At 44.2% G+C, this 26,998-nt stretch overlaps 1 protein-coding gene and 1 long non-coding RNA gene across 8 annotated transcripts in view; one reads left to right on the plus strand and one right to left on the minus strand.

Moving 5' to 3' along the window:
• The window catches only part of LOC142774754 (uncharacterized), a 128,373-nt gene extending 115,766 nt beyond the window's left edge, over positions 1-12,607 (minus strand). For 3 of the 4 annotated variants that reach the window (XR_012886535.1, XR_012886534.1, XM_075875759.1), the window contains exons 1-2: positions 12,486-12,607; positions 5,929-6,073 (exon numbers count right to left, since the gene is read on the minus strand). Coding sequence is in view for 2 of the 4 variants with exons in the window: in XM_075875759.1 (XP_075731874.1) it covers positions 5,929-6,028 (100 nt within the window). In the remaining 2 variants the exon portion in view is untranslated. The remainder of the gene's footprint in view (positions 1-5,928; positions 6,074-12,485) is intronic. The other variant, XM_075875760.1, reaches the window with a different exon arrangement.
• The window catches only part of LOC119181017 (uncharacterized), a 141,263-nt gene that overhangs the window by 42,606 nt on the left and 71,659 nt on the right, over positions 1-26,998 (plus strand). For 2 of the 4 annotated variants that reach the window (XR_012886537.1, XR_012886536.1), the window contains exon 1: positions 24,101-24,275. The exons of 1 other annotated variant lie outside the window; for it this stretch is intronic. This is a non-coding gene — a long non-coding RNA (uncharacterized LOC119181017). Of the gene's footprint in view, positions 1-23,712; positions 23,811-24,100; positions 24,276-26,998 lie in introns of those variants that run through there. One more of the 4 variants, XR_012886539.1, reaches the window with a different exon arrangement.

Genomic DNA, 26,998 nt, shown 5'->3' on the forward strand with positions numbered 1-26,998 from the left:
GAAACAACGTATCCCACGTGAATGGAGGCAGGACTTTATCATAACACCTTTACCACGCAATATTCATTCACATTTCAACGAACATCGACGTCGGGCATGGGCCGAATCTTATGAGATGTACTAAGACACTGAGGGTGCCTTCGTTTAAATGCATCTGAAACATTGAATAGCAAATACACAGCAGCCGTCATTCATCAAGAAAAACAGATCGACTGTATATCAGCCCAGGACACGGACACAATTAGAGTGGAAGAAGCAGGAATTGCCCTTGCCCTACGACACTCCGAGTTCACCTTCATTCTAACAAATTCACAAGCAGCCAACCAAAATTTCTGTAAAGGCTACGTTGCCCCCATTGCGCACCAAATGCTTACACGGCTATTGGCCTCACGTTCAGAGGGAGATTGGAGAAAGCTTATATGGATACCCAGCCACGGCGGAGTTACAGGCAATGAGCTCGCCCATGCCTCGGTCCGAGATATACTCTTCCGGACCTCCGACCCCGGCATATCACATCTACCCTTGACTCTGAGTATGGACCTGCTTCTTACGCATACAGAAATTCTACAACACCAAATACTCGAAAGAAAGAAACTTCCAACTCTAGGGCCAAGCCTGATTAAGGAATCACAGCGTGGCGTCACCTGCAGACCCTGCCCTACCCCAATCCGTACATACCGTCAAAGATAGATCCCGACGCACAGACACCACAGTGCAGGTTCTGCGCCAATAAACAGCCACCTTGTACCGCATAGTATGGGAATGTCCACATAATCCCCCTTTGCAACCCAAGACACAACAAAACATGAAAGGATGGGAGGCAGCTCTGTCCGGCTCGGATCCGAAGACTCAAGGGGTCCTCGTTAAACGTTCGAGGACAGTGGCCGCCACCAATAGGTTCCAAGGCTAAGAATCCCATGATAGGCATGTCAGCCGTGGGGGCGAGGGAAGTGCGAGCCCCCCCCCCCCCCCCCGACTGAGAAAAGTTGGAGGCTGAGCCCCCCTCCCCACTTTCAACAGTGCTCACTCTTGGCTGCACGCTGGGGACACCAACAAGTAAGACAAAGTTTTCCATCACAGAAGTAATCACTCAATTATGTTCTTACGGGAGAATGAAAATGTTATAAGGGAATGTTAAAACATAGTGAAATTTCGCCAACATTTCCGCTGTGATGATTTTCCTTGTAGGCTTTTTGGGGTGCGGGTCGCGTATGGGAAGCTTTCACGTCTTGTGTTGTAGTATTGCAGAGCAGGCGAGCGCTTAGCAGGAGCCCTATAGTATTACATCACTTGTTCATGCTTTTATTGTGTTGTGAGTTGTTGATGCAAGCACGAATGGGAATGAGCAAACTCTTTAAAAACCGGTCAAAGCATTTGCTTCTTCCGGAAAATAATTTTCTTCGAAAAGGATATATCATCACCGCCGCTCTGTCGAAGTTGTTGCAAGCCGATGAGTGTGATGAATCATTTTTAATGTTTATATTTGTTAATAAGACGGAAACGCCAAAAGCCATTTCCGTCTTATTCTCTGATAAACCTGATCGTCAACCTTGCTTATGGTAACTTGGTGCCATAGCGGTAGCTTACAAAGTGACCGCAAATAAAGCATTGGACTCGAGCTCAGTAGGTAGCTGGGCTTTTAAGCTTGCCCCACAACTTGACCCACAAAAGAAGAAAGAAGGTGAAAGAAAGACCATGATTTTTTGCACTATGCAGGCTTATTTAGAGGTACTTATGAGAAAAATCACAGCAATCATTCGTTTCAAAAGATACGATTAATCCCACGATCATGGGAATCGGCTTATAACACAGAAGTAAAACGCGCCTTTAAACGAACATATAAATATTTACTGTACATCGATAAAGTATGGTTTGTTAAATGTGTGTTTTGGTGTTTGACAGCTAAAGCTCCGTTCAACGCTGGGCACAGCGACGCTACGCTCGCAAAACGTGAGCTCCGAGGCGAGGCGAGACTGACGCGACCGGTGCTCGTTGGCACGGACAAAGGTGGCACTGTTTCAAGAGATAAGACTCTGGCGACTTCTGGTCAAATCCGCAGATCTTCATGGAGTATAAAAAGTTGCTCCGTGGAGTGGATCTCGCAACGAAGCTGCTCCAGATCTGCTAATGAAACATACGGAGAGCACTCTCAATCCGCCAATAGATAACGCCATTAGAAGGCGCGTCGTGTTACTTCTGTGTGTGCAAATGCATATATATATATATATATATATATATATATATATATATATATATATATATATATATATATATATATATATATATATATATATATATATATATATATATATATATATATAATAAAGTCAGGAAGGTTTGCCCCCCCCCCCCCATTTGCGAAAGAGTACGTTACTGGATCCCACTCACTGATGTACTCGGCGCCAAAAATTTCACTAAACGTTTTATTCTCTATCTCTGAAGAATAAACAGGATAGATGGCACTGTTGTAATAAGAAATTCGCAGCATACCCACGGAGTCACTGCAATGAGTGGGGTGAAGCATCCATCCGGCTGTCTGTTTGGCGCACAGATGGACAGACAGACGGACAGACGGACTGATGCAAGGGTGGGAAGCAGATAGACACGAATGGGCGGACGAATAAATGGATAGACGGACAGATGGATAGACTTTTCAAACAAAGAACTTGCTTATTTTAGAATTGTTTGATGACGTGTGCATCGAAATCGCAGGGTGTAGCTGCTGCTGTTCGTGCCTCGTGCATTGCTGGTTTCTTTGCTGGCCGTGCTTGTCATGCCATATCGCAGTAGGCGTTGACCCCTGCACCTAGACAGCGAGAACGAGCGTGAGATACATAAAAGGCGAGTCATGTTCTAATCCCCACATGTGAGCCGGTGGCTTAGCTGGTTAAGCACCCGGTATAAATCGCAGTGAACCGAGAGCCCATGTACTCGACTCTCGGGTCTCCCGATATTGCGAAACTTTTTATTCTGCTTTATTTCTTGTATTCTACTCAGCTAAATTTTAACGTTCTGTCTCAGACGGAAGTATGTCAGTGAATTCCTGTTGGACCCCGGCATAAAACAATTCTGTGTTACAAAGGCGGATGCAATGTGAGAAGTTCAAAGAGGCCCCACTCGATTGACCGAAGCGTGGACACCGATGGCCACCGTCACCTGAGAAATAGTCCCACTGACTAAGTCGGCAATTTCTCTGAAGGCAGGGTCACTGGCCGTCCGTCTCACGACGTCATTCTGCAGTATGCGTCCATTGGTACTCGCTTGTGAGCAATTTCATTTGAGTAGAAAACGCCGCAGAATTTTTAAGTTGAGTTCGCCTGTAGGGAACGGGAAAGGCAACGGCGGCTGCGACAAGACGCGCAAGTGTTAAAAAGCCTACTCCAACGACGGCACACCCTTGTCTTGCCTGTGAGTGCTTGTGGTTGAAGTCGAACATCTCTTTGTGAAGAATCATTGTAGAAGCAACCGAGCAAGACTAAACTTGCTTAAGCCTTGATTGATATGCTGGGTTTAACGTCCCAAAACCACCATATGATTATCAGAGACGCCTTGCTTAAGCCTTAACAACTTCGAAGCAACCTAAAACTACCTCTACCATTTAGCTAAAACCTAGCAACAACATAGAAGTAACCAGACTATAGTCTTTAAAATTGTTCAGTTCCGTATTTTCAAGGCTTGCACTTATTAGTACAAACTCCGCTTAACTCCATTCGTCTGAGAAACCGGAGCTGATCGCAGAGGCTCCGAATCACCAAAAACACTTAATTCGGTGGCGTGGGTCATGGAAACGTTTCCTTTCTTTTTTTTTTTTTGTAGAAGGCCTTTCAGAAGAACAAAAACGCCAGGCCTGCGCGGAAAATGCAGCACTGTCGTAGCGAAAGCTATAGGAGCGGCCTTTCAGAGCTTTCTCTAAACACTCATTAGGTAACGCCATGCAAGCACACTTGCCGGTTAGCCAGTACGGAATTAATAATTAACGTTTTAGGGCAGTAGGCCAGCATTCGAGATGCTATCCTTCGTCATTCTTCTGAGAAGCGTGGTATCCACTAAACTATTGCAAGGAATTTCGCGCCAATCGTTCATGCAGTGGCTGACGACGATACGGAATTATGCCTGAAGTGGGTATGCGCCACAGTCAATGGGTGATCAAGAACCAGCTCTTGTAGTGGGTTAGAGCATTGGACAACCCACTTGTTACAACTTGTTACAATATTCGCATTGTGTGACACCTGGTTGTTCTATTGCTCTTCTAAAACGCTTCGTTACTCATAATAAGGCAATTCCTTTCCCGAAATCCAGTCTGCCTAGGGCCAGTTTGCCAACAAGTTCTAAACAACGGCATAGCTTAGTTTAGCACGCCCTGCCCTTAACCTCCATTGTATACAGCCCTGTACATTGAAACGGGTAAGATTGTATCACAAACATCTCTGTACAGCTTTTTGCGCGACACTCATTGGAAAATATGACAGACAAAAAGCGGACACTTAAGATCACCTCCTTGAGATATCCGCGGACAGCGCCATTAATGTGGTCTGTGCCCTCTACATATCAAAATAAAGCTCTCGTGAGCTTCAGTTGGCACACCGTACGCAGAAATGAATCACTCACTTTACGAAACAAGAAAAAAAAAAACCTGTTTATGAGATGCCTTATGAATAGGTGTGGTAGTCCCAAACCACCTTTCCTTACACGCCTATATAGATTAGTTCGACTGCATCGTGTTCAACTTTAGGCCCACACAAACACCGCGAAAACATGATGAAATTTCTTTATATTGGCCCGTGAACAATGAAACATTTGCACAACCTACCTCAGTTCTAGAAAACGAACAAATTGTAAACCGTAGCTCCTGAGAACATTGATAGGTGATTCCCCTGCGACCTACTCGTATCCAACTGAATTCTGTTGCTTGTTCTTGCCAATGGTCATCATTGTATTTGTAGTATTCCAGTGGTACCCCTAGGTATTTGACAGTGATGCTAAAAAGGGTAAAAATATTGCAAATGGCTCCTGCCACAAAGGCCTTTTTTTAGGCTTCACACCGTCACTTTGCACGTCAAGTTATTTCTAGAAGAGTGGGGTATTTTTCTACCTTGGGGGTCAGACTATCTCATTAGTAAGAAGCCAGAAACAATTGACCACGTTTTCTTACATTGCTGGGTAGGAGTGTATTTTTGGGATGTATTGCAGGGGACAATGAAAAAGGAATTCCCATTAGACCCTTACGGTATCAGATTTCTCCGATTGACAATGAGGATGGTTTGCGATTCGACTTATTGATGTTAACGGGCCTCCACTGTTCATGGTGGGTCCGGATGACAAGATCTCACTGTGATTCAGTTGCACGACCCGCAAGAATGCACTTTCGAGAGTACATGGCGAAATTTGTGGAACTAACGATAACACAGAAGTCTGTTCCCGAGTGGTTGCCGAGGTTGGAACCCCTGACAGCCCTCAAGAAATTTTAAAGTTGGTGTCTATTAAGTAGGACTGCCACTCTTGTTTTCGCGACCTTTATGGCATTGTTAATGTAAATAGTGTCTGGAAACAGGCAATAAAGCAAAAGAAGAACCTGGTGTAGCTCAGTGGTAGAATACTGAGTTGGCACCCAGCGGACCCGGGCTCGAGCCCACCTTTGCCATTGGTACTAGGTTTTGAGGCTGATTTCACGCGATGCGGTTACGGACACTGGCGGCGGCAGACAACTACAGCGCTGCGCGAGACATGAGTTGTGATCTCGTAACAGCTTCCGCTGTAAAAATGGTGTCCTTCCATGCGCTCTAGATTTGCATGTGAGTCAGGGGTCTAAAGAAGCGCCAAAATGTTAGCCATGGTTTAAATTTATCTACAATTTTCCTTGAGTATTTGAAACTATGTATAGTCTGTACGCATAATCAGTGGAACAAAATAAGACGACGTCACACCTACCGTTCATAATGTGCAGAGAATTATACATTGGCCGTCTGTCACATTGAGTGTTTAAAATAAAAGTTGCGAGAATGGTTCCCAACTTCCACATTGCTTTCATGGTTGGTGATTTCCGTATTCACAGCTGCTGATATATAAGGCACATCTGCAAAACACCGTAAATCAATAGTATGAAAATTTCGGCGAGTTGGTTTGAGGGCATTCTTGGAAACATTTCGGCACGCAGACCATAGCCTAAAAACCAGAGGCGAAAAGGCAGTTCGGCTTCTTACCTTTCATTTTTTCATCAATTGTGGGTGCACGGATATGTTTACAAAAATAACGTAAATTAAGCTTTAGTTATCACCACAACAGGAAGACCTGCATATTGCTCTGATGAAAGCAGACACACCCTGGTTCGGCTCTTTGACACTTACGCGTGGCATGTCCGAGGCTAACTCAAATGTGTCTTGACCATGATTGCGTCATCCGCTCAGTCTTTCAAGATAGCTACTTGTATTGATGCAATGTGGACATGGCTTGATCAAGGTAGAGTTATGGCAAGAGACAGTTATGGCAAGAGGCAAGGTAAAGTTGTTCGCGACATTGGAACAGTTTTGAACAAAAATATACATCCAGCCCTTGTGAAAGCTGATTAAGTCTTACTACACATCAAAAAGCCGACTGCAGTTATCGCTAGGTACTTCACATTTGAATGCTATCTTTTTCTCTTTTTCAACATCTTAAGAGTGCCCTCCGCAGCTCCAAACGCTGAAAAGAAGCACGCATATGGGTGCCGAAAGAAGGAAATTGATTGTATTCGATGTCCATAAGGTATTAGTCACCATTTTACGTTTGTAGTTTGCAGCACTGCGAAAATCTCGTATAGTGTCGGAAAAAAACAACATTACAAATGAATTTGAAAGTGACCCTATTTTCGACTTTGTCGTTTTTAGTGGCAGTCACACGTCCGCATTCGTGTGCCGGCAGTGTATTCCTTTCGTTAACTTTGTGCATTGTCGTACTGCCCAAGCAGATCTCTGAGGCAACGTAAAAAAAAAAAACGAGTTGTTTACATCTGCTCTTCCAGCTTTTGCGGTAACCCCAGATGCTCCAAAAAACCACCTGGTTCTTCGATAAATTATTTCAATGAAATATCATAAATTTTTCTGACATTTCCTTTCTAAGTATCTCAGACCAAATCACACTTCAATATTATATGTACCAATACAACTCTCAACTCAAACCAGAATGACCGATTTCTCACCAAACCTGTTTCCTAAATTTACTCTCTAAATGTTTAGAATACCAGCAGTAAACATGAACAGTTATTGCTCGGAAGTCAAAGAACGGTGTCAGCCATTATTCGTTCCACTAAAAAAAACTAGCAGCTGTTCTGTGTACGAATACAACCGATGAGCGAAGCTCCTTAGAAATGGGACGCAAACGAAAATACGGCTGATCTCGCTGCTGGTTTTCATGAGTGGTGTTAGGGTGAAGGGCGCCTGCTGCGCATGGTGGCGGGAACAACCGAACGAGTCAGTGCGACGCGCGTCATTTGCCGCCGCGCCTGCGCTCACCGAGAGCGCGCACCTGCTGTTTCGCTCGGTGCGCTTGCTCGGCGCTGGGAGGTTTGCCCGGTGGTGATGGCGATGTCGGAATGCCGGCTTAAGGAGGTCCGCTCGTATTCATTCACGCACCTCCCCGAAGTGAGTGATCACGGATGGGCGAAGCTGCCTCCTAAGGTTCGTAAAGTTCACGTTGAAGTCGCTGACTGGTATGAAGGGCCGGTGCTTGTAGGTGTTTTATATTGTTCTGTCACCATTATAATTAGTAGTTAATTGTTAAACCCTTTTGTATTTTACAAATGCTATCTAACTGTTGCCCCATATGTTGCAAGTATTGATATAAACAGACGCAAGGAGGCGACGACAAATTCGGTCCAACGGTCCATAATGTCCACGTTGAAGTCACCGACTAGTATAAAGTGTGCGTATGATTGTAGGAGCCTAATATTCTTCTTTCATTATCGTCATTGATATTAACGAATTTTCAAACTTTTTTTAACACAAAAGCGTTTTATGCCGTGGTCCACCACGGCTCCACTGACGTACTTCCGCCATAGAAGTGACGTTGAAAATGCATGCTAAGAGATTGCAATGAAAAAGAACCACCTGGCAAGCACCTGTCACGTGTATTCGAACAAGAAACCTGTAGATTCCCAGCGCGCGACGCCACACAGCGTACGTTGTCTGGAATGCTAACGGAAAGCCGTTTATATACACCAGACACCTTTTGGCAGTCTTAAGAGCTTGGAAACGTTAGCGCGTTTTTGTTATCAGTATCGAGATGGTGCGACAAGCTCGCGTTGGACGTGTTCTAAAAGTCGTCGCTTCCACGAAGCGCCGCCTCCACGGAGCGTGGTCTCTCCTGTGTGCGCGCTCATCAGACTCGTTTCGGGAGATGATGAATGCCACTTAGCATGCTGCCACGGCCGCGTTTGCGAAAGCAGCGCGCTGCTGACACACGACACAGGAAAAATTGTGACAGTTGTTCGCACTTGTCCTGTGTTCGCTCGTTTCGTTGTGTGCAAGTATACACACAAGACAAGCATGCACTCTGTGGGCATTGGGCTTGCTGCGTTCTATGCGAAGGTAAAGCAAGCACGACGTCGGTTTCACGTTAAAAGAAAGAACAACATTTATTTAGGTATGTCCCAGCAATAGGTGGTACCATCAGCTTTAGGACTGACCACTCCACGGTATCTACAGCAGCGGAACTAACTGCTTTGCGCGCTGCACTTTGTGTGGTCGATTGGGAACCACCGCAACAATGGTCGACTTTCAGCGACTCAAGGGCTGCCCTACACAATCAGTGCTCTCAGCACTGCGTCGCGGGCCGTACGAACAGCTTGTTTTTGAAATTCGATGCCTTCTTCTCACTTCACACGAGAAAGGACATCATGTGACGTTTCAGTGGCTGCCAAGTCACTGCGGCGTTGTAGGGAACGAACATGCCGATACTGCCGTGCGGGCAGCTCTTGAAAGAACACGAGAAAAAGCCATACCACTTTCGTGGACCGATGCTGCCAGTAACCTTCGACGACTTGCGCGTAAAATTCCGTTTTCGCTATGGTGCCCAGCAAGCAACGAGACGAATCGTCAACACCACCTGTCCTCTTTGATGGCTTTCCTCATGCCCACTGGGCTTGACCGAACAGAAGCCACCCTTCTTCATCGCTTATGGCTAGGAGTAGCATTTATAAAGTTTTGTTCATTTGTCATAGGAATGGCCGACAACGCTCTCTGCCATGCCTGTCATTGCGAAGAGACGCTACACCACATACTGTGCGACTGTCCCTTGTATGAAATCCAGAGACAGTCACTGGTGTCCGCTTTTGCGCGCATCGACTAGAGCCAATTGTCTGTGGACACTATTCTGTCAAGTGCCCGAGAGAAGACATTGCAACAGAAGGCGACAAAAGCTGTGTTGAAATTCCTACGCCGCATCGACTTGAACAAGCGGCTGTAACAGCAATGTCACACACCGTGAAAAACAAGACTGGACTATGACTGAGTGTGCGCGCGTGTGCTGCCGAATGTGCTGTGTTTATCTCTCTTCCCTCTCTGCTCTCTATATTTCATCTCCCCCATCCCCCTCCCATGCGCAGGGTAGCAAACTGGCTGCCTATAGGCGGGTTAAGCTCCCTGCCGTTTTTTCCTCCTATTTTCCTTCCTTCCTTTCTTTAGTTAAGTAAACACAGTGTACTGCATGGTCAGCCCAGGGATGAGGTTAATTGCCTGGCAGAACTTGTAGGGACGGAAAACATCGACACAATAAACGTTGGTTGTAGTTATTATTCGTCTATACATATTATGCTAGTTTTATTTTCATAGCTTATTGAATAGATAAATAAGTAATCAAGAAAAGAAAGGGTTTGCTGTGGTCATTTTACATAGAATGGGCAAGAATTCTTACAGCCTGTTTTCGAAGTCATCCAACCGGGTCCAGGTAAGTTCTGTGCATGCTGCCTGAGGACTCAATGCAATACGAAATGTGACAATGAATGAAAGCACAACAAAGTATCTGTAGAGTAGTGGTATTAAAATGTTGACGAGCGTGAGTAAGTCCATGACAACCTAGTTGAGGCTAATTTGAAACACATATTCAGGAACTTCATCTCCTAATGTAAGTTCTATGATTAATATATAGAACTTCGTGCAAATTTGAGTTTCGTAAACAATCGGTATGACAAAAATGGGCACGTGCTGTCACTTTATACGACATTATAAGCATTTGCCCTCAAAATAATGTTTTAAGAGGTAATCAACATGCTTTTGGTAATTATATTCATGAGCGTCATTGTAGCTGAAACCTTACCATCTAAGTATATAAAATATTATAAGTAACTATAAATTTTTTTCAAGAAAAACATTGTAAATAATACAGTATTCCAACATATGGAAAAGAGAAGTGGCGGAGAAGACAGATGTGAGGGTGAAGAGGAGAAAAAAGACGAGGGGAAATACTAAAATGCGCAAAGAATGAAAAGAGGAAAGAAAAACATAAAAACAAAGATAATAAAAGAATGACAAACGTGTGTAGAGCCAAAGAAATAGATAGGAAGAGGAAGCGAGAATTAAAACATGAAAAAAAACAAAAGATGAAAAAAAAGATAAAACGCCTAAAAAATAGAAAGAAAAAGAAAGAGAGCTACCGAAGTATGGAGGGGAGGTTGAAAAGGAGGAGAAGAGGAATGCCAATAGCTCCACTGCTACCTTGATTTCAGCCCAACTCATAGGGAGCTGCGCGATTTTTTTATTTTCTAGCGTAGTGAAGAGTGCAAGGCTGGGCTTTATGCAGTGCTGCAAGCCACAGAGGGAGTCGATGTAGACGAGCACCATTCAATGAATTTGTTGTATTTTGCTTTTCATTCTTCTATTGAAAATGCATTGTATGATGGTTCCCTTGTTATATTATGTCTAAAATTTTCAAAAGCGGAGTCACTGCAGGATTTCTTCACTCCCTTAGCAACTGCTTATTTTATGACGACATACATCTTGAGTCGACTATAGAGAATAAAATTACAACAGTAATTATCAATATAGAATATTTAGCTTTTATAAAAAAGGCAGCCAAGTCCAATAGGAAAATTGAAGCTCGCTCTGCGAAAAGTCCAGTGACACTGAGTTATCATAGTGCGACCAATTGTAATTTTTCATAAGCGATGATCAGCAACAAATTCACCGACAAAAGAGAAATTGAACTGCCGAAGAGCACAATCCAAGTACGTTTCCAGTACGTTCAGCCTTAGTGACAACTGTTACAATTATACACAAGGTGTTACAAAATACGAAGCGAAGCTTACTTTGCCTAATGAGTGCACGCGCTGCGCTTGCCATAGCAACACACATGGCGCACGTAGGATAACGAATGAAAAAGCACTACACTGTCGTAGGAAAAAGTAACGTCTTTATGGTGGCCTGCTAAATTATGCCAGTTTTCCTCTTGAGCAATGCGGTTTACCTGCTGAATTTCGTCAAGTGCTGACCTCTGCTAATATTACCAGTGGTTGCTTTTTGGAAATCTAGGACTCGCAAGGATGTCTTCAATACCTGCCTACCACTTTGCATGGAAGTCGGCATTATTGACCAAATAAATAAATAAATAAATATAAAAATAAATAAATAAATTATTTAATAAATAAATAAATAACAAATAAATAAATAAATATATAAATAATAAAAATAAATAAATAAATACTTGAATACATAAATAAACAAATACGAACGATTGAACTGACCACCCTATTTCATCTAATTATAAAAGGTCCATTATTTTATCATTTGCCATGAATACTGCTATGGTGTCTCCAATCATCTGAAGATGCATTTAGGCCTAGAATTGTGATGGCAGTGATTGATTAAAGCAGTTCAGTAAATGTTAGGTATTTTATGGCACATTTTTTGACAAATTCGAAGTAGTTGAAGTTGTCGGCATATACCCTTCGCGCTTTGTTTTTGCTGTTCCGCAAAAAAATTAAAAAACGGTATTGCCAAATGGCCCAGCAGACTATTCTTCACACAATATTCTTTGGGTAATATGATATTCAACCTGAATTTCTTTGAATAAAGCGCAAAAAAGTATAAAAAAGCCCCACTTAGAAATTATACGTAATTAGGAGTCTTGCTCAGCTCTGTAGCTCAGCCCTGTATACTACCAGCTGCAGCTTTTCAGCCGTTGTGTGGAGCCGCCAGGATCAATGATGCATGCTCGATTCTAGGCCAAGTAGGAATATTTTCTGGAGTTAAATAATAAACGCGCCCATGTAGTTATACTAGTAAAAATGCTGAGCACTGCAGGTAGACCAAATTACTTCGGCATCCTCCACTATGCCGTACATCCCTATTATATTGTGGTGTTGCGCTTGCCAACAAAATTATTTGTTTCGTCCTTTTTTGTTCTTATCACATCATTGTTTTTTATATTAGTATGCTAAGTGAATGCCGTGGACATGAAAATTTTGAACATTTCTTACATTTTTATCCTTTATATTATTATATGGGGAGCGTACTTACATGCACGTACCAGCTGCTCACGGGATCGATACACATAGCGACTGCTCACAAATCCTAACTGTGAATGCTAGTTGGGGTTAAACGTACATCAACGCATCTGCAACCCCTGAACCATTTTCTCCGTGTCGCCCTGCATTGAATGACGTCAATCATTAAAAGATATGCAGTTACGAAATGTCAGGATACGATTAAGAGTACGCTGCACTGATTCACGTTCGCTTTGTGGCGGAGTTCCTAAAAAGGTCGCTTTCAAAGATGCCTGTCATAAACCATGGTCTTAAGCATTACATAGAGTTTTTTTTTATTTAGAGCGGGGCTGATTGGGCTATTAGAGAAAAGGCCTTTATGCCCGAAAGAAACATCTGTAAGGTAGGCTTCGAAAAAAGTGCATTACTGGAAAACTGATATATGCAGGGTGCATCCCGCTATCTCCCACCGCAATTTAAAAGTTTGCCGACACATTCACGATAGGACTTCACCTAGGTTGTTCAACACTGCATTGAGTAAGAGAGAGTTTTTCAGTAAAAGCTGTTATAGTAGAAGAAAACACTGTTTATTACGGTGGCTTAGAGTCCCATCATTGTTTAGAACCGCTATTGTATGAAACAAGAAAAAAAACTCAGGATTGAATGAAATTCGAACCCCGATGGTCCGAGTGACAGTCGAGGGTCATGCCTGAGAGCAATTCTGTCTTTTTTTATTATATATATTCTCCGATGTCATGACGCAGACACACATATTAAACGCAGTAAAACGCAAAAAAAAACATCCACTCAACAAAATTTCACATTAGAAAGTTCTAGAGGTGGTAGTAAGATTTCCATTTAGGCTGTTTCTAACTTTATAGTTACAAGTTATTAGTTTAAGAGCATGGAAACTTGGGCAAGTTAGTTTCACATTACAGAATAAATTCACAGTGCCGAAAGCAGATAGATAGATATGTGGGGCTTAACGTCCCAAAACCACCATGTGATTACAAGAGACGCCATAGTGGAGGGCTCCGGAAATTTCGACCACCAGAGGATCTTTAACATGCAACCAAATTTGAACACACGGGCCTACAGCATGTTCACCTCCATCAAAAATACTGCCGCCGCAGCTGCGATAAGATCTCGTGACCTGCAGGTCAGCAGTCGATAACCTTAGCCACTAGACCACCGCGGCGGGATACAGTGCAGAAAGCAGGGAAAGACGAAAAAAAAAAGCGGGAGGGCACCACGAGCGCTGATTTGAAATTGAGTTTATTACAAAATAAAGCAGAAAAGGTAAACCACATTAGAAGGCGCGCATGACCACATACGCACAAACGGCCCACAAAGCCCACAAAAAACATCAACGAATCACTCTGTAGCATAACACCAGATTTCTGCGCTTGGCTCAATTCAATATTCAGAAGATCAAAAGAAGGTTGGCTCCCACACTTCTCGCCTTTCTTTTTACAACGGAAGCTTTAGATGTCTAGGCGAAATGAAGAACCATTCGTCCAGAAAAATGCTAAACGGTTTCATTGGCTGCTCCGCCAGTTACGCCATTTTTTACGTCACACTCAAACTTGCGCCAATGACAGGGCAGTCAGTGACGTGCTTCATTTGTTCGCAGCCGCCGCCAAACTCACGTGCAGCATTTTAAGTGGAGTTCTTTGAAAAAGCGAAAAATGAAGAAAACAATTACACTATGTTTCGCTAAAGAGAACTATGTTTCTATGCGAAGCAACGATTGCAATGACTTACGCTGGCGGCGAGTTGACACTATAGCGCTAATCGCAGCGTTGTGCAGGAAGGAGACTTGGGGAAGCGCAAAACATCCAGCGATGAACCGGTGTTTTCATCTGGAACAAGCCAATAACTTCTAATAGGCAACGTGAAGCAGAAGACTCCTATTGGACACAGATGCTCGCAAACCCTTTTTAGCTATCACGCACGCTGCGAGTTGTTATTGTTCAACAACGTACAGAAGAAATTTCCCACTGGTCCTACCTTGGAGGTCAAGATCCAGTGCCCATATATATGGGGTGGCCAGTCAATGTTTGTGCAGCGCAAGCAGTTGGTTTATTCGATCAAGAAACTCGCTAGCAAACGCTGCCTTCATCGGCGTTGCGAATAAAGAAAGAAGGGAACGTAGGAGAGGAGGGAGAAAGCGTGTGTGAGGTGACGCGAATGCGCAGCAAGGGTGGTCTCGCCGCACACCGGAAAAAGCTCGACCATAAGATGCTTCATGGATGGATGGATGAATTGATATAGCTGTACCCTTTAGATCGGGCGGTGGCTGACGCCACCAAGACGTAATACTTAGTGAACCAAAAACTAGCTTATTTTTTTCCTTTAAATAGTGAGGTTGAGGACTCGCACTCTGCAGTGAAAAGTTTAATTTTCACTCGAGCCTTGAATTTAGCCACCAAACAGATAACCTCCTTCTAGGTAATTCTACCCGCTTAAAGTCGATTTTGCCCTCCCTGTCCCTAAACCCAAGTGCTTTGATAAACTCTGCACCATCATCCTGAACTATAGTGTGAAGTCCTTTACAGAGCATTATCAGGTGTTCGTCAGTTTCCTCTTGCTCTCCACACGCACTGCATACCGTGTCTACCCCTTCGTATTCTGCCCGATATGTCTTGGTTCGCAACACTCCCGTCCTGGCCTCAAACAGTAGAGAACCACCCCGAGTATTGTCATAGCTCCTTTCCTTGGCAATTTTCACTTTAAAAGGTCGATAGATTTCTAGTGCGGACTTTTTAAACATAACGATTCTCCACTTATTAATCTCAGCTTCCTTCACCTATTCTTAACCGACATTTTTTTTGGTTTGGCCCCCTGCTGTTTTCTAAGTATTTACCAGTCAATTTTCTGGTTCGCTTCCTCCATTTTGTATCGGCATTCTTCATGTACAAGTAGCTAAATACCTTCCTAGCCCAACGCTCCTCCCCCATTTCTCTCAATCGCTTCTCAAATTGTATCTTGCTGCAAGCTTCCCTGACCTCAAATGATGTCCATCTCACATCACTTTGCACTCCCTGATATGGTGTATTCCCGTGAGCTCCTAAAGCAAGCCTACCTATTTCACGTTGCTTAATTTCTAATTTTGCTTGCACTTCTGATCTCATGCACAAGACGGCATTGTCGAACGTCAGACCAGGAACCATGACCCCTTTCTATATTCCTCTCACAACCTCATATCTATTCTAATTTCAAAGTGCCCTGTTTTTCATCACCGCTGCATTCCTGTTACTTTTAGTCGTCACGTATATTTCGTGTTCCCTTAGGTACTCGGCCCCATTGCTTATCCATACACCCAGATACTTGTATTTATCTGTTACCTCTAGTGAGACCTTCTGTATTCTAAGCTCACTACGTTCATTGTCAATAAAAATCATGACTGCTGATTTTCCCTTACTGTATCTGAAATCTGACTTATCTCCCTCATTACCGCAGATGTCCATCATTCTCTGCAAATCTTCCTTGTTGTCGGCTATTAGCACTATAACATCTGCGTACATCAATGCCGGTAGTGCCTGTTCAATGAGTTTTCCTTGTTTGATGATAGAGAGGTTAAAGCCCAGTCAACTTCCCTCTAATTTGGCCTCTAATCCTTAAGGTACATCATGAATAACAAGGGTTACAGAAGACACCCCTGCCTAAGCCCCCGTTTTACTTCTGTAGGCTAGGATACCTGTTTTTCCCATTTTATAACTGCCTTGTTACCTTTATAGATATCCTTTAAAAGATTGGTGCCTCCATCTTCCACTTCTAGTGTGCCCAGTATTCCCAACAAGTCCTCTTGAACCACGCTATCGTATGCCCCCTTGATATCCAAAAAGTCTAGCCACAGGGGCCTGTGTTCCTTTTCTGCTATTTCGATGCAATGCGTCAGTGGGAACAGATTGTCTTCCAACCTCCTGTGTTTCCAAAACCCATTCTGCAGTTCCCCTAACACCCCCCCATCCTCTATCCATGCCTGCAGTATTTCCTTTATGATCTGCATCGCCAGCCTGTAGACCACTGACGTTACTGTTATAGGACGGTAGTTGTTTATGTCACCTTTGTGCCCCTTTCCTTTATAAATCATGCTCATCCTGTAAAGTTTCCATCCATCGGGGACTTCACCATCGATTCATATTTTGCTCGCTGCCTCTCTCAAAGCCTGCCGAGACTTCGGACCTAATGTCTTCATCAGCATAATTGGAATGCCATCTGGGCCTGTTGATGTACTACTAGGAACCCTCTTTTCAGCCCTTTCCCACTCTCGTTGTGAAAATAGATCCATTGTGCCACTTGATTCATCCTTGTCTATTGTGGTGCATAAGGCACTTATTTGCTGAAAATTTTCTGTCACCCTTGTTCTTATATATTCAATAGCTTCGTCCTCATCTAGCCTAGCACCTTGAGCTCTAGTTTTAAACCTCTGCTCTAGGCTCGTCTCATTACTTAGGGAGTTTAAATGGTTCCAAAATATCGCAGCTGCCTTTCTATCTTTTTTATGTACTTCTGCCAGCCACTGAGCTCCCTTGCTTCTAATATTTTCATTAATCAGAAGGGATGCATTCCTTCTACAGCTTAGAAATATCTCCCATTTTCTTTCAACATCATCTGCCGGTTCACCCCACTGCTTAGCATGTCTGTGTTCCCTAGAGGCTTCCTGAAGTTTTGCTATGGCTCTCTTAACTTCCTCATCCCACCAACTCTTGGGTTTGTGTCTTCTTTTCCGGGGTGACTCGTCACGTGGCTTAGGAAGCTCTAGCTCCAACAGTCTAATTATATTTGTGCATGTCCACAATGTTTTATTATCCTCAGGGATTACTTTCTCAATTTGTTTAATAGCTATTTCTATTTGCCTTTCTGAATAAAAATTTTCCTGTAGTTGCGCATCCTGTCTCCTTCCCACTTTCACTGCTCTTCCAAAACTTAGCTTGATACGTTTGTGATCACTACCCAGACTTCTGGAGCCACCTTCATTGATGTGCATTCCCCTGAACTTATCGTACATCCTATGTGACATCAGTGCGCAATCAATCGTCAATTGCAGCCCTCCTACTGCCCATGTTATTTGCCCTTCACACTTCTTGGTTACTGTCGCAAATGGTCAAACATGTCTTTCATACATATCCATGATCATTTTGCCTGTTGGGTCGGTATACCCATCTATATCTTCTATGTGCGCATTCATATCTCCTAGTATAAATTTCTCGCATTCTCCTCCCAACTCCTCAACGTCTTTTGATATACACTCTACCATTGCCTGGTTTTCCTTTCTGGCCTTTGCTCCCGTTCACAAGTACACCAAAGCAAGGAGTGTCATTTGCCCTGCCACTTTCTCTTTTAGCCATAAATGTTCCTTGCACTCCTGCTTGACCCATTTCCAGTCTTTACTTTTATGAATGAATGTTCCAATACCACCCCCCTTTCTGCTGCCTTCTGTTCAATTACAATATTACCACGCGTAGTCAGGATTGTTAGGAGGTTGTTCTATGTGCCTAAAATGTGTTTCTACAAAACCATATACCACCGGCCTCTCCTGGCTTAGTTGTTCTTCTATCTCTTCCCACTTCAGCCTGTTCCTGCCACCCTGCATGTTAATATACCCTTGGTCTGAATTGACTCAGCGCTCGTGGCTACGTCTATTTCTGCCCCGGACTCTACTTAACTTAGATACTCGTGCCACTTTGGAATCGTATTGGTTCATACCACCTGTCAAAGAGTCTCCCTGGTTGTTTTCCTCGTTACTAGCTATCCTGCTCGCCGAAAGGCCCACGTGCCCCCCAAAAAAGCTACTGCGCACCCTGCAAGTCGCCAACCCACCTCATGACCTAGCCGCTCATCGAAGGGAATTCTGTCTCGTTGAAAACCACCCCACTTATGCACCTCTCTGTTTATTTCCACCACCTCATAGCCTTTCTCTCGACTCATCCGCCATATCTCTTGGTTTGCGTTGACAACCGCTCTTTGCAGGTTGCTATCACGCACCGGTACCTCCGGTATATATATATATATATATATATATATATATATATATATATATATATATATATATATATATATATATGTATTGTGCATATCACTACTTGTACCTGAGCAGAAGTGGCGCGCACGTCATCCACCCCTTTCGCCAGTGTGGTCGCTAGCCCTGCTGTATCTTCATTTAGGACATCGTTTAAACCGCCTAAAGTTATCACGCGGTTTCATCTATCAGTTGTAGTTTCGAGTTTCGCGCTCACTTGCCTCATGACTGATTCCAGCTTGCGTCCTGGGAATGCCTCTACTGCAACCATCTTGTCACCTCTTACCCTCTCTTTGCTCTCTTTGATTGCTTCTGCGCATCGATTTAAATTCGAGTCCCCAGCGATTATCACAGACTGTGACTTTTCAGCTGGAGCGTCCTGCACCTGCGGGTTACTTGCACCTGTGACAACGGCTGCTTTGCCCGCTCCCAGCCCCACCACTACTTCACTGAAGCTGGGCCTTGCGACAAGTGAAATGGCTAAACCTGTTTTTGTTTTTTGAAACTTGCTAACTCTTTGATCTCCGCCGTTCTGGTTGCCGGTGCCCTACTTTTCTCTCCGTTGGCTGCTCCTTTGTTCACCTTGGCTAGTGCTTCCTCGGCGGACTTCAGCCTTTTTCCCATTGCCCTCGTTTTTTCCTGCACTGTCGCCAACGCAGTCTCCAGCTCGGTGATTCTCAACAGCAGTTTACTTAGGGAAACCATCGTTTTCTCCATTTTTTCCTCGACCTCACATTGCCTACACTTCGCGTCAGCCTACTCTCCATTTGCTTCTGCACTTGGGTTCATTTTCAAACTCCCTCCGCATCCTGAAGACTTTACAGCCTTTTACCCACGTTTTTATGACACCAATTGTCCTTATGAAAAAATGACACCAATTGTCCTTAGAAAAAAACACAAAAAGCAAACACAGGCGCACGCACAAACTAGTAAATACACCCGGAAAAGCCGTACAATGTAATAATTGCTACAAAGATTTTAACTGCTGCCTTATAATTATAAAGGCAAGCTCAAAACAGGCAAAACCACTTATCTGCGCAGTCGATCGGGAGCGCTCAAAAAACACGTCCATTCACCGTGCCAGTCCGAATACGCCGTTTATTCATATCTAAACAGCCCCGCCGTGGTAGTCTAGTGGCTAAGGTACTCGGCTGCTGACCCGCAGGTTGCGGGTTCGAATCCTGGCTGCAGCGGCTGCATTGCCGATGGAGGCGAAAATGTTGTATGTCCGTGTGCTCAGATTTGGGTGCACGTTAAAGAACCCCAGGTGGTCGAAATTTCCGGAGCCCTCCACTACGGCGTCTCTCATTATCATATGGTGGTTTTGGGTACGTTACACATATATCAACCCCACATATCAATCAATCAGACATATCTAGACAGTTCAGCGTCATCTCTCAGTGGAGGTCACCTCAACAGGGCAGCACACAGATGGGTAGTGGGAGAGGAGTAGGAGTGAACGAAAAGGCTTATGGCAAAAGAGGTCATTCAAGCCCTCCATTTTCGCGGGCTGAGGAAAACCATGATGCAGATATACAGGGAAAGGATGGATGTAAACAAACATCTCTTGTTGCGGGCACACGGGTGTGTCAAGACACACACGCCCGAAACGCGTGCGAGTTCCCAAGAACTGCGCCTACAGCTGATCCATGGGGGAATTCATGTTCGACGGGCTGATGCAGCAGTCCAGCCACCAAAACAGGCCTTGGTGGTGAATTGCAAGCAGCAACAGTGCACCGGAGATCCGGAATTCCAAATCGAGTTGAACAGAGAAATGGCGCTTTAAGCAGCGTAGTGTTAATGAGGCAATGACGGAAACGAGTTCACCGGGGCCGACGCCCGCTCTTGGCGGGAGTTTCTCGAGCGGCTTCGGCAGCGACGTCTATATAAAACTACCTGTTGCCGCAAGTTTTAAATGCGAAGGATTTCTTAGCGAACCTATCTATCTATCTATCTATCTATCTATCTATCTATCTATCTATCTATCTATCTATCTATCTATCTATCTATCTATCTATCTATCTGTCATTTTGTCATTCTGTCTGTCTGTCTGTCTGTCTGTCTAACCGCCTACAACTTTTAGCTCTCCTGGCCGTTTCGATAATGGTATCAATACCAAACATGGTATGGCATAACATGAGTGCATGAAGAACGTATTTGACAAGCAATAACATGAAAATCATGATATATATGTCATGAATGTCATGATTTACATTTCATGATCCTGCAGCTCTTGTGGTGGTTTTGTTCGCATGACATGCTGCAAAACTGGTATGGTATGGCATGATTGCATGGCGAACACAAGCGACAGACCCAAAAATGAAAATCATGACATACGTGTCCTGCAACAACATGACTACGTTCTACACTAATGATGTGCTCGCGGCCAATTCGCTAGCGTCACATATACCAAATTTCGTATTACGGTACGTGTATGGATGACAAAGGTATGTGACTGGTGCAAACATTATAATCATAATAGGCGTGTCATGTAACAACATGACTACATGCTATGTTCATGATGCACTGGTGGCCGTTTCACCAGCTTCACATGCACCAACCTCGTTATTACGCGACGCCAACGAATGAATAATGTACGTGACTAGTGCGAACATGATAAATATGAGGTGCGTGTCATGTGAGAACATGACTACACGAACATGTCATGTGAGAACATTTCGTCGCTTCACGCCGGCATTGCCACGCCAGGCACCGGTGCTGCCACATACTCGCAGATGGAGCCGCGCTGCCTTGTTTTGGCGCATGCGCATTTCAGCGCGTCCAGCGTCCCTCTGTCACGGAGAGAGGGAGACGCAGTGTTGTCTGGGTAACGCGTCGGTGCGAAATGCAGCATGGCGCATTTTGCGCTGGTTGCCAATGGGCCGTGCCGACGGACGCTAGTTGCGCCTGGCGTCAGAATATAACTGCTCGCGTTTTGCTAACGTGCGTGCGCGTCAACGCTACATAGAAGTATATTGGGCCCTTCATGACGCGCTCGCAGCCATTTTGTTATTGCTCCACATATACCAAATTCGGTGTTACGTGACGTCAATGAAGGACGAATTATATGAATCGTGCAAACATGATACCCCTGGCATGCGTGTCATGTAGGAACATGACAACATACCACGCGCGTGCTCGCGGCGGTTTTGCTAGCTCCACATGTACTAAATTCGGTATCACGTGACGTGAATAGGTTACTAAGAAAAACGACTCATGTAAACAAGATAATCGTGACATGGACGTCACGTACGGCATCATTTACCTCCACTTCGTAACATTGTGCTGATTTTAAAGTGACATATCAACTTTTCTCTTTCGTGCTTTGCATATCATCGATTCCCACTGTACGTGGGATCTGCCAATTTTTTAAGAAGATAGCCTTTCTTAGGATACTTCAATGCAGAAGTCCGTCTGTCTATCGGCGCGTGTCTGATTTTCTTTTAGGGGCGAAGCTCCTTATGGCGTGGCTTGTGCGTCCCTCGTAGTACGTAACCACCACTGGCACATACCCGAAATAGCGGTCCTTACAATGTCTGCAAGATGGGGGCACTTGTATATGATGCATACATGATGAAAAGATGTAAGATGGCTGTGCTTGCAGTTTTCTCTAGACATATGGACGGACGAACGGACTGACACACGCACGGACGGAGAGACAGAGGGGTACACGGACGTATGGACAGACAAAGGGATGGCCGCAAAAAGAGATGGACGGACAGACAGACGAATGAAAAAACGGACGGATGCACCAAGGATCACACAGATAGGCGGACGCAAGAACGAATTGGCAGACAGACTGACGAACGCTACGCCCCACCAATCATCATTCACTCCGTGGATATGCTGTGATTTTTTTCTGTCCCCCGATTGTTAGTAAAATGAGAAAAGTTTAACGCCTTCCTAAGCGACCAGCCATCATGATCTAGTTTTTGCTTTCATACGTGCGGACATTGTCATTCAAAAACAATTTTACGCATATTTTGGCCCAAAAACAGTTTGAATTAATTAGGTAGTGTGTTATTTTATTACTAAATTGCAGAGCTACTTAATTATAAAGTCTGCAGTGGTTGTTATGGTGCTGCAGCCTACCAGTGTCTTTGCGTTCTAGAAAGCCTAGTTTCTTCAAATTACTGCTAGATGACATCCAAATCTCTCGCAGCGCCCATTCGCCAATTTTGTCGCACGGAACGTCAAATAGCCGTTTTATCCTCTCTTTAAATACAAAAGACTATTGTCTTTCGACGACCTTTGCCAGCGAAGCACGCAAATACACCGCCAAGTTAGTTTTTTTTCACTTTTCTGGTTAACCTTGAGTACGGAGTGCACGGACGGTGATTTTTTTTATTTCAAGGGTTTTCACAATCTACCATGTTTGTTTATGGCAGAAGTGTCTGATAGCCCCGTTTCACATCTGTAATCACGTCAAGGCAGCACAAGGTGGGAGTAGGCTCTGTCTTTCAGCAAGTTGTGGGGCTCTCTAACCCTTACATTCTAGCACCGGCCTGATTGTCCAGTATAACAGCAACCACATGTAAAAGAAATGTAGTACACAGTCCCCTATTTACAGGGCACAACTGCATGATATGTTTTGCCATCGTAGAGTGCTTTTTGCACGCTTATTTGTGCAAAGCTGCTTCTGCAAAAGAGGACATATGCACGGGACCATTGGAACAGAAGTAACCAAAACACGCGGGCATATTCAAACTTTTTGAAGAACGATGTCGTTATCCCACGAGTTATATTTACGAAAATTGAATCTGGTAACATCTCAAAATCTGCGAACTGACAGTAATCGATTGCAAATAGATGACTTCACGTGCTCAGTGCCTAATCTTTATAATCGGCTGCACCATTGTGCTATTCCCCGTTTATTGAAACTATTTACCTGTGTCTTTGTTCTAGAATCACAGTGGAAAATTCTTTGAAAAGGAGCAAATGACTGAAGTATTAATACAATTTTGTAGTTTGTGAGGAAAGCATGTAATATCGGAAAGAGAAAATGGTACAGATAAGGTAATGCAGGCGTTGAGTAAAGCTTAGACGAAATTTCTCTCCCTCTGACGTTTTCTACATGCGTCATTTCTACAGTGTCTATCATTAACACTTCCAGAGCTGAAGACTTTTCATCGATCGAGCCAACTTATATCCATTGTTTATTATCAATTGGAAAATTAGGCAGATATAAAATAAAAGAAAATCCGTTTTCACTTAAGTATCCCAAGTATGTGTGAGGTCGAATGACTACACTTGAAGAAGGAATACAGCATCTTCTCCATCTTTCGCAAAATATTTTTCTGCATCACAAGCCAGATAATATTATTGCAGGACATGGTGAGCTGAAATTTTAGGAGCGAATGCTTAATTTCTTTCTTAACACGCTGTCTGCCAATTGTTTATTATGAGCAGAAATGGCCAAAAGCTTTAGTGTAGGTTAAAAAACATCTGCGGCACGCTTTCTTCATCGGAAGCTTTGTAAATATAATAATATTACCCCTCTGTAAATTAAGACACTTCTCTGTAAGTTTAAGATTCATTTAACTCACATTGAAGTAATGGCATTATGTTAGAATCACAGATATAAGTGCTGAAATCACTTTGAAATAGCATTAGAAGCTTACACTTTATTCGCTGCTCATAGACAAGGAAATGTCAGAAATCTTTGTGGTATTGTAAAGGTATCTTGCACTCTGAGTTAGCATATGAAAGGTGTCCTCGCTTAAAGGACTGAGCGTCTTTTGCCATACTAAAGAGTATCTCCACTGGCGGGGACGAAGACAGCTCTGTTTTCAACTTTATGTAAGTTTCTTCTTTTCTGCGTATTCTTCAAAGATGTTAAGCTTATCAATAAGAAAGCTGTTGAGCAGTCATAAAAAATAGTAAGCAAACAAGCTAACATAGTGCTAAACTTGGTGCTAATTTTTTTGCGAACTGAAGAGAAATGAGACTGTGAACATGGTTTCATTTTAGGGGCAAAGTTCCTTATGGCGTCGCCTGTTCGTCTCCTGTTATTGTTTGTAACCACCGGTGGCACATGCCCGAGAAAGCGGGTAAGTGCCACAGGGGATAGACTTTTAGGGGCGAATCTCCTTAAGCCGTGGGTCGTGCGTCCTCGATGAATGTAGTAGGTAGCCACCTCTCATTTAGTTCTTAGAATGCTGAAGCTTCTTAAACCGTGAGTCGTGCGTCCTCGATGTATGCGGTAGGTAGCCACCTCTCGTTTAGTTCTTTAATTGTTCTCTAGATGGCGGTACTTGTATATAATCAATATATGATGAAAACATGCGAGATGGTGGTACCTGGAGTGTCCACTAGACGGACGGACGTGCAGACAAACAGACGGAGAGAAGCACGGACGGATAGAGCAACCTACGGTTGGACGGATGGATGGATGCACGAATGGACAGATGGACGCTTCGCCCGACTCATCATCATTCAGTCCGTGGATATGCTGTGAATTTTTTTAAAGATGGTCTTGATTTATAAACCATGGAATAAAGGTTGGCTGATCCCTAGTACAGTAAGCATCGATGATATGCGAAGCACGAATGAGAAATGTTGATATGTCACTTTAAAGTCAGCACAACGTTACGAAGTGGAGGTAAATGATGCCGTACATGACTTCCGGGTCATGATTATTATGTTTGGATGTCTCGTTTACCTTCATCATCTACTCACGTCACCTGATACCAAATTTAGTGTATGTAGAGCTTGCGAAACGCCCGCGAGCGCGCTATGAGCGTGGTATGTTGTCAGGTTCCTACATGACACGCGTGTCAGGATTATTACGTTTGCACCAGCGATATATTTCGTCATCCATTGATGTCACGAAACTCCAAACTCGGTATATGTGGAGCTATAGTAAACCAGCCTCGAGCGCATCATGAAGGGCCCATTATAATCCAATGTAGCGTTGACGCGCGTGCACGCTGGGCACAGCGACGCTACGTTAGCGAAACGCGAGCACTGACGCAAGGCGTGACCGGCGTTCGTCGGCGCGGCCCGAAGGCAACCAGCGCGAAAAGCGACATGCTGCATTTCACACCGATGCGTTACCCAGACAATACAGCGTCTCCCTCTTTTCGTGACGGAGGGACGCCGGACGCACTGAAACGCGCATGCGTCAAAGCGACGTAGCGCGGCGCGTGCCTGCGAGTATATGGCAGGACTGGCCATAGCCTCCTATATTTTTTTGTGCCCGCGCATTAGCGCTAAATACATACGCGCCATCCGTCCCTTATAGTTTTGGCGCTCGCCGCCAGATGCCGCACCGATCCCATAATAACAGCAGACGACGCGGCCTATGCACGCTTGCGTTTATGACGGTCTAGAAACCGTCTACATTGCATTGGATTATGCGTATACGTTAAGAAGTGCGCACACACCAAATTTTTAACACAAGCACTGTATGCAGAATGCAATGTGAGCTTTGTTATTTGATTTCGCGCTCAAAGCTTGAGCACTTTTCGAGACAATGGTTTGACATGAAAATCTTTTGCCAAGTCGTGTTTGTCAGTCACACTCGTCGCGAAGTTCAGAAAAAGTGGGCGGAGAAACTTCACGAGCACAACCTCCAAAAGTTTTTTATGATGTCCCGGGGTCGAGCACTTGAGTTTGTCACGTTTCTGTAGTATTTGCGCGGCGTTGTCAACGGCAGCCTTCAGTGGCTGATTCATCTTTCTCGCTCTTGCGAGGAAAACTTCCGCGTAATTCTTTAGAGAATTTAGAACCATTACGAGCTCAGTTGACGGATACAGGAGTACACCTGGGTGGATATCTCCACATTCAATCAGAACATGCTCCGCCGTTTCCTTATCTTTCCCGCAGCATGTGCATTGTTCTTCTTCTTTACTGAATCTTGCTTTATAACTACGCGTTCTAAGGCAACCCGATCTCGCTTCAAACAGTAAAGCGCTTCCCCTTGAATTATCGTAAAATGCCTCCCTCCTTATTTCATTTTTGCCCTTTCGGTAGTTACTCAAAGCCGGTTTTTTCTCCATAGCTGCCATCCATTCTCTCGTTTTGCGCCTCGGCGCTCCGCCAGGAGCGCTCGCATCCCATAATAGCTCGGGGGACGGCGCTGAGGGACCGACCGCTCGGGCACAAAGTTATAGAGGAGGCTATGGACTGGCGTATGGCTTGGCAACGCCACCGCGACGCAACGAATGGAACGCCGGCGAGCACGCGCACCACGTCACGTCGGAATGTGTTGGCGTCTTGACTGTGGCATGTAGTCATGTTCTCACATAACACGCATATCATGATTATCATGTTTGCATCAATTACATGCTTTCGTCATCCAATTGCGGCGCGCAATACCGAGTTTGGTACATGTGAAGCTAGGGAAATGGCCGCGATCGCATCATGAGCGTAGCATGTTGTCATGTTTTTATATGACATGCATCACCTGATTATCATGTTTGCACCAGTCACGTACCTTCGTGATCCATTCACGTACTGTAATACCAAATTTGGTATATGTGACGCTAGCGAAATGGCCACGAGCGCATCATGAGCGTGGC

Source organism: Rhipicephalus microplus, chromosome 10 (assembly GCF_043290135.1).
Source record: "Rhipicephalus microplus isolate Deutch F79 chromosome 10, USDA_Rmic, whole genome shotgun sequence".
Classification (NCBI taxonomy): Eukaryota; Metazoa; Arthropoda; class Arachnida; order Ixodida; family Ixodidae; genus Rhipicephalus; species Rhipicephalus microplus.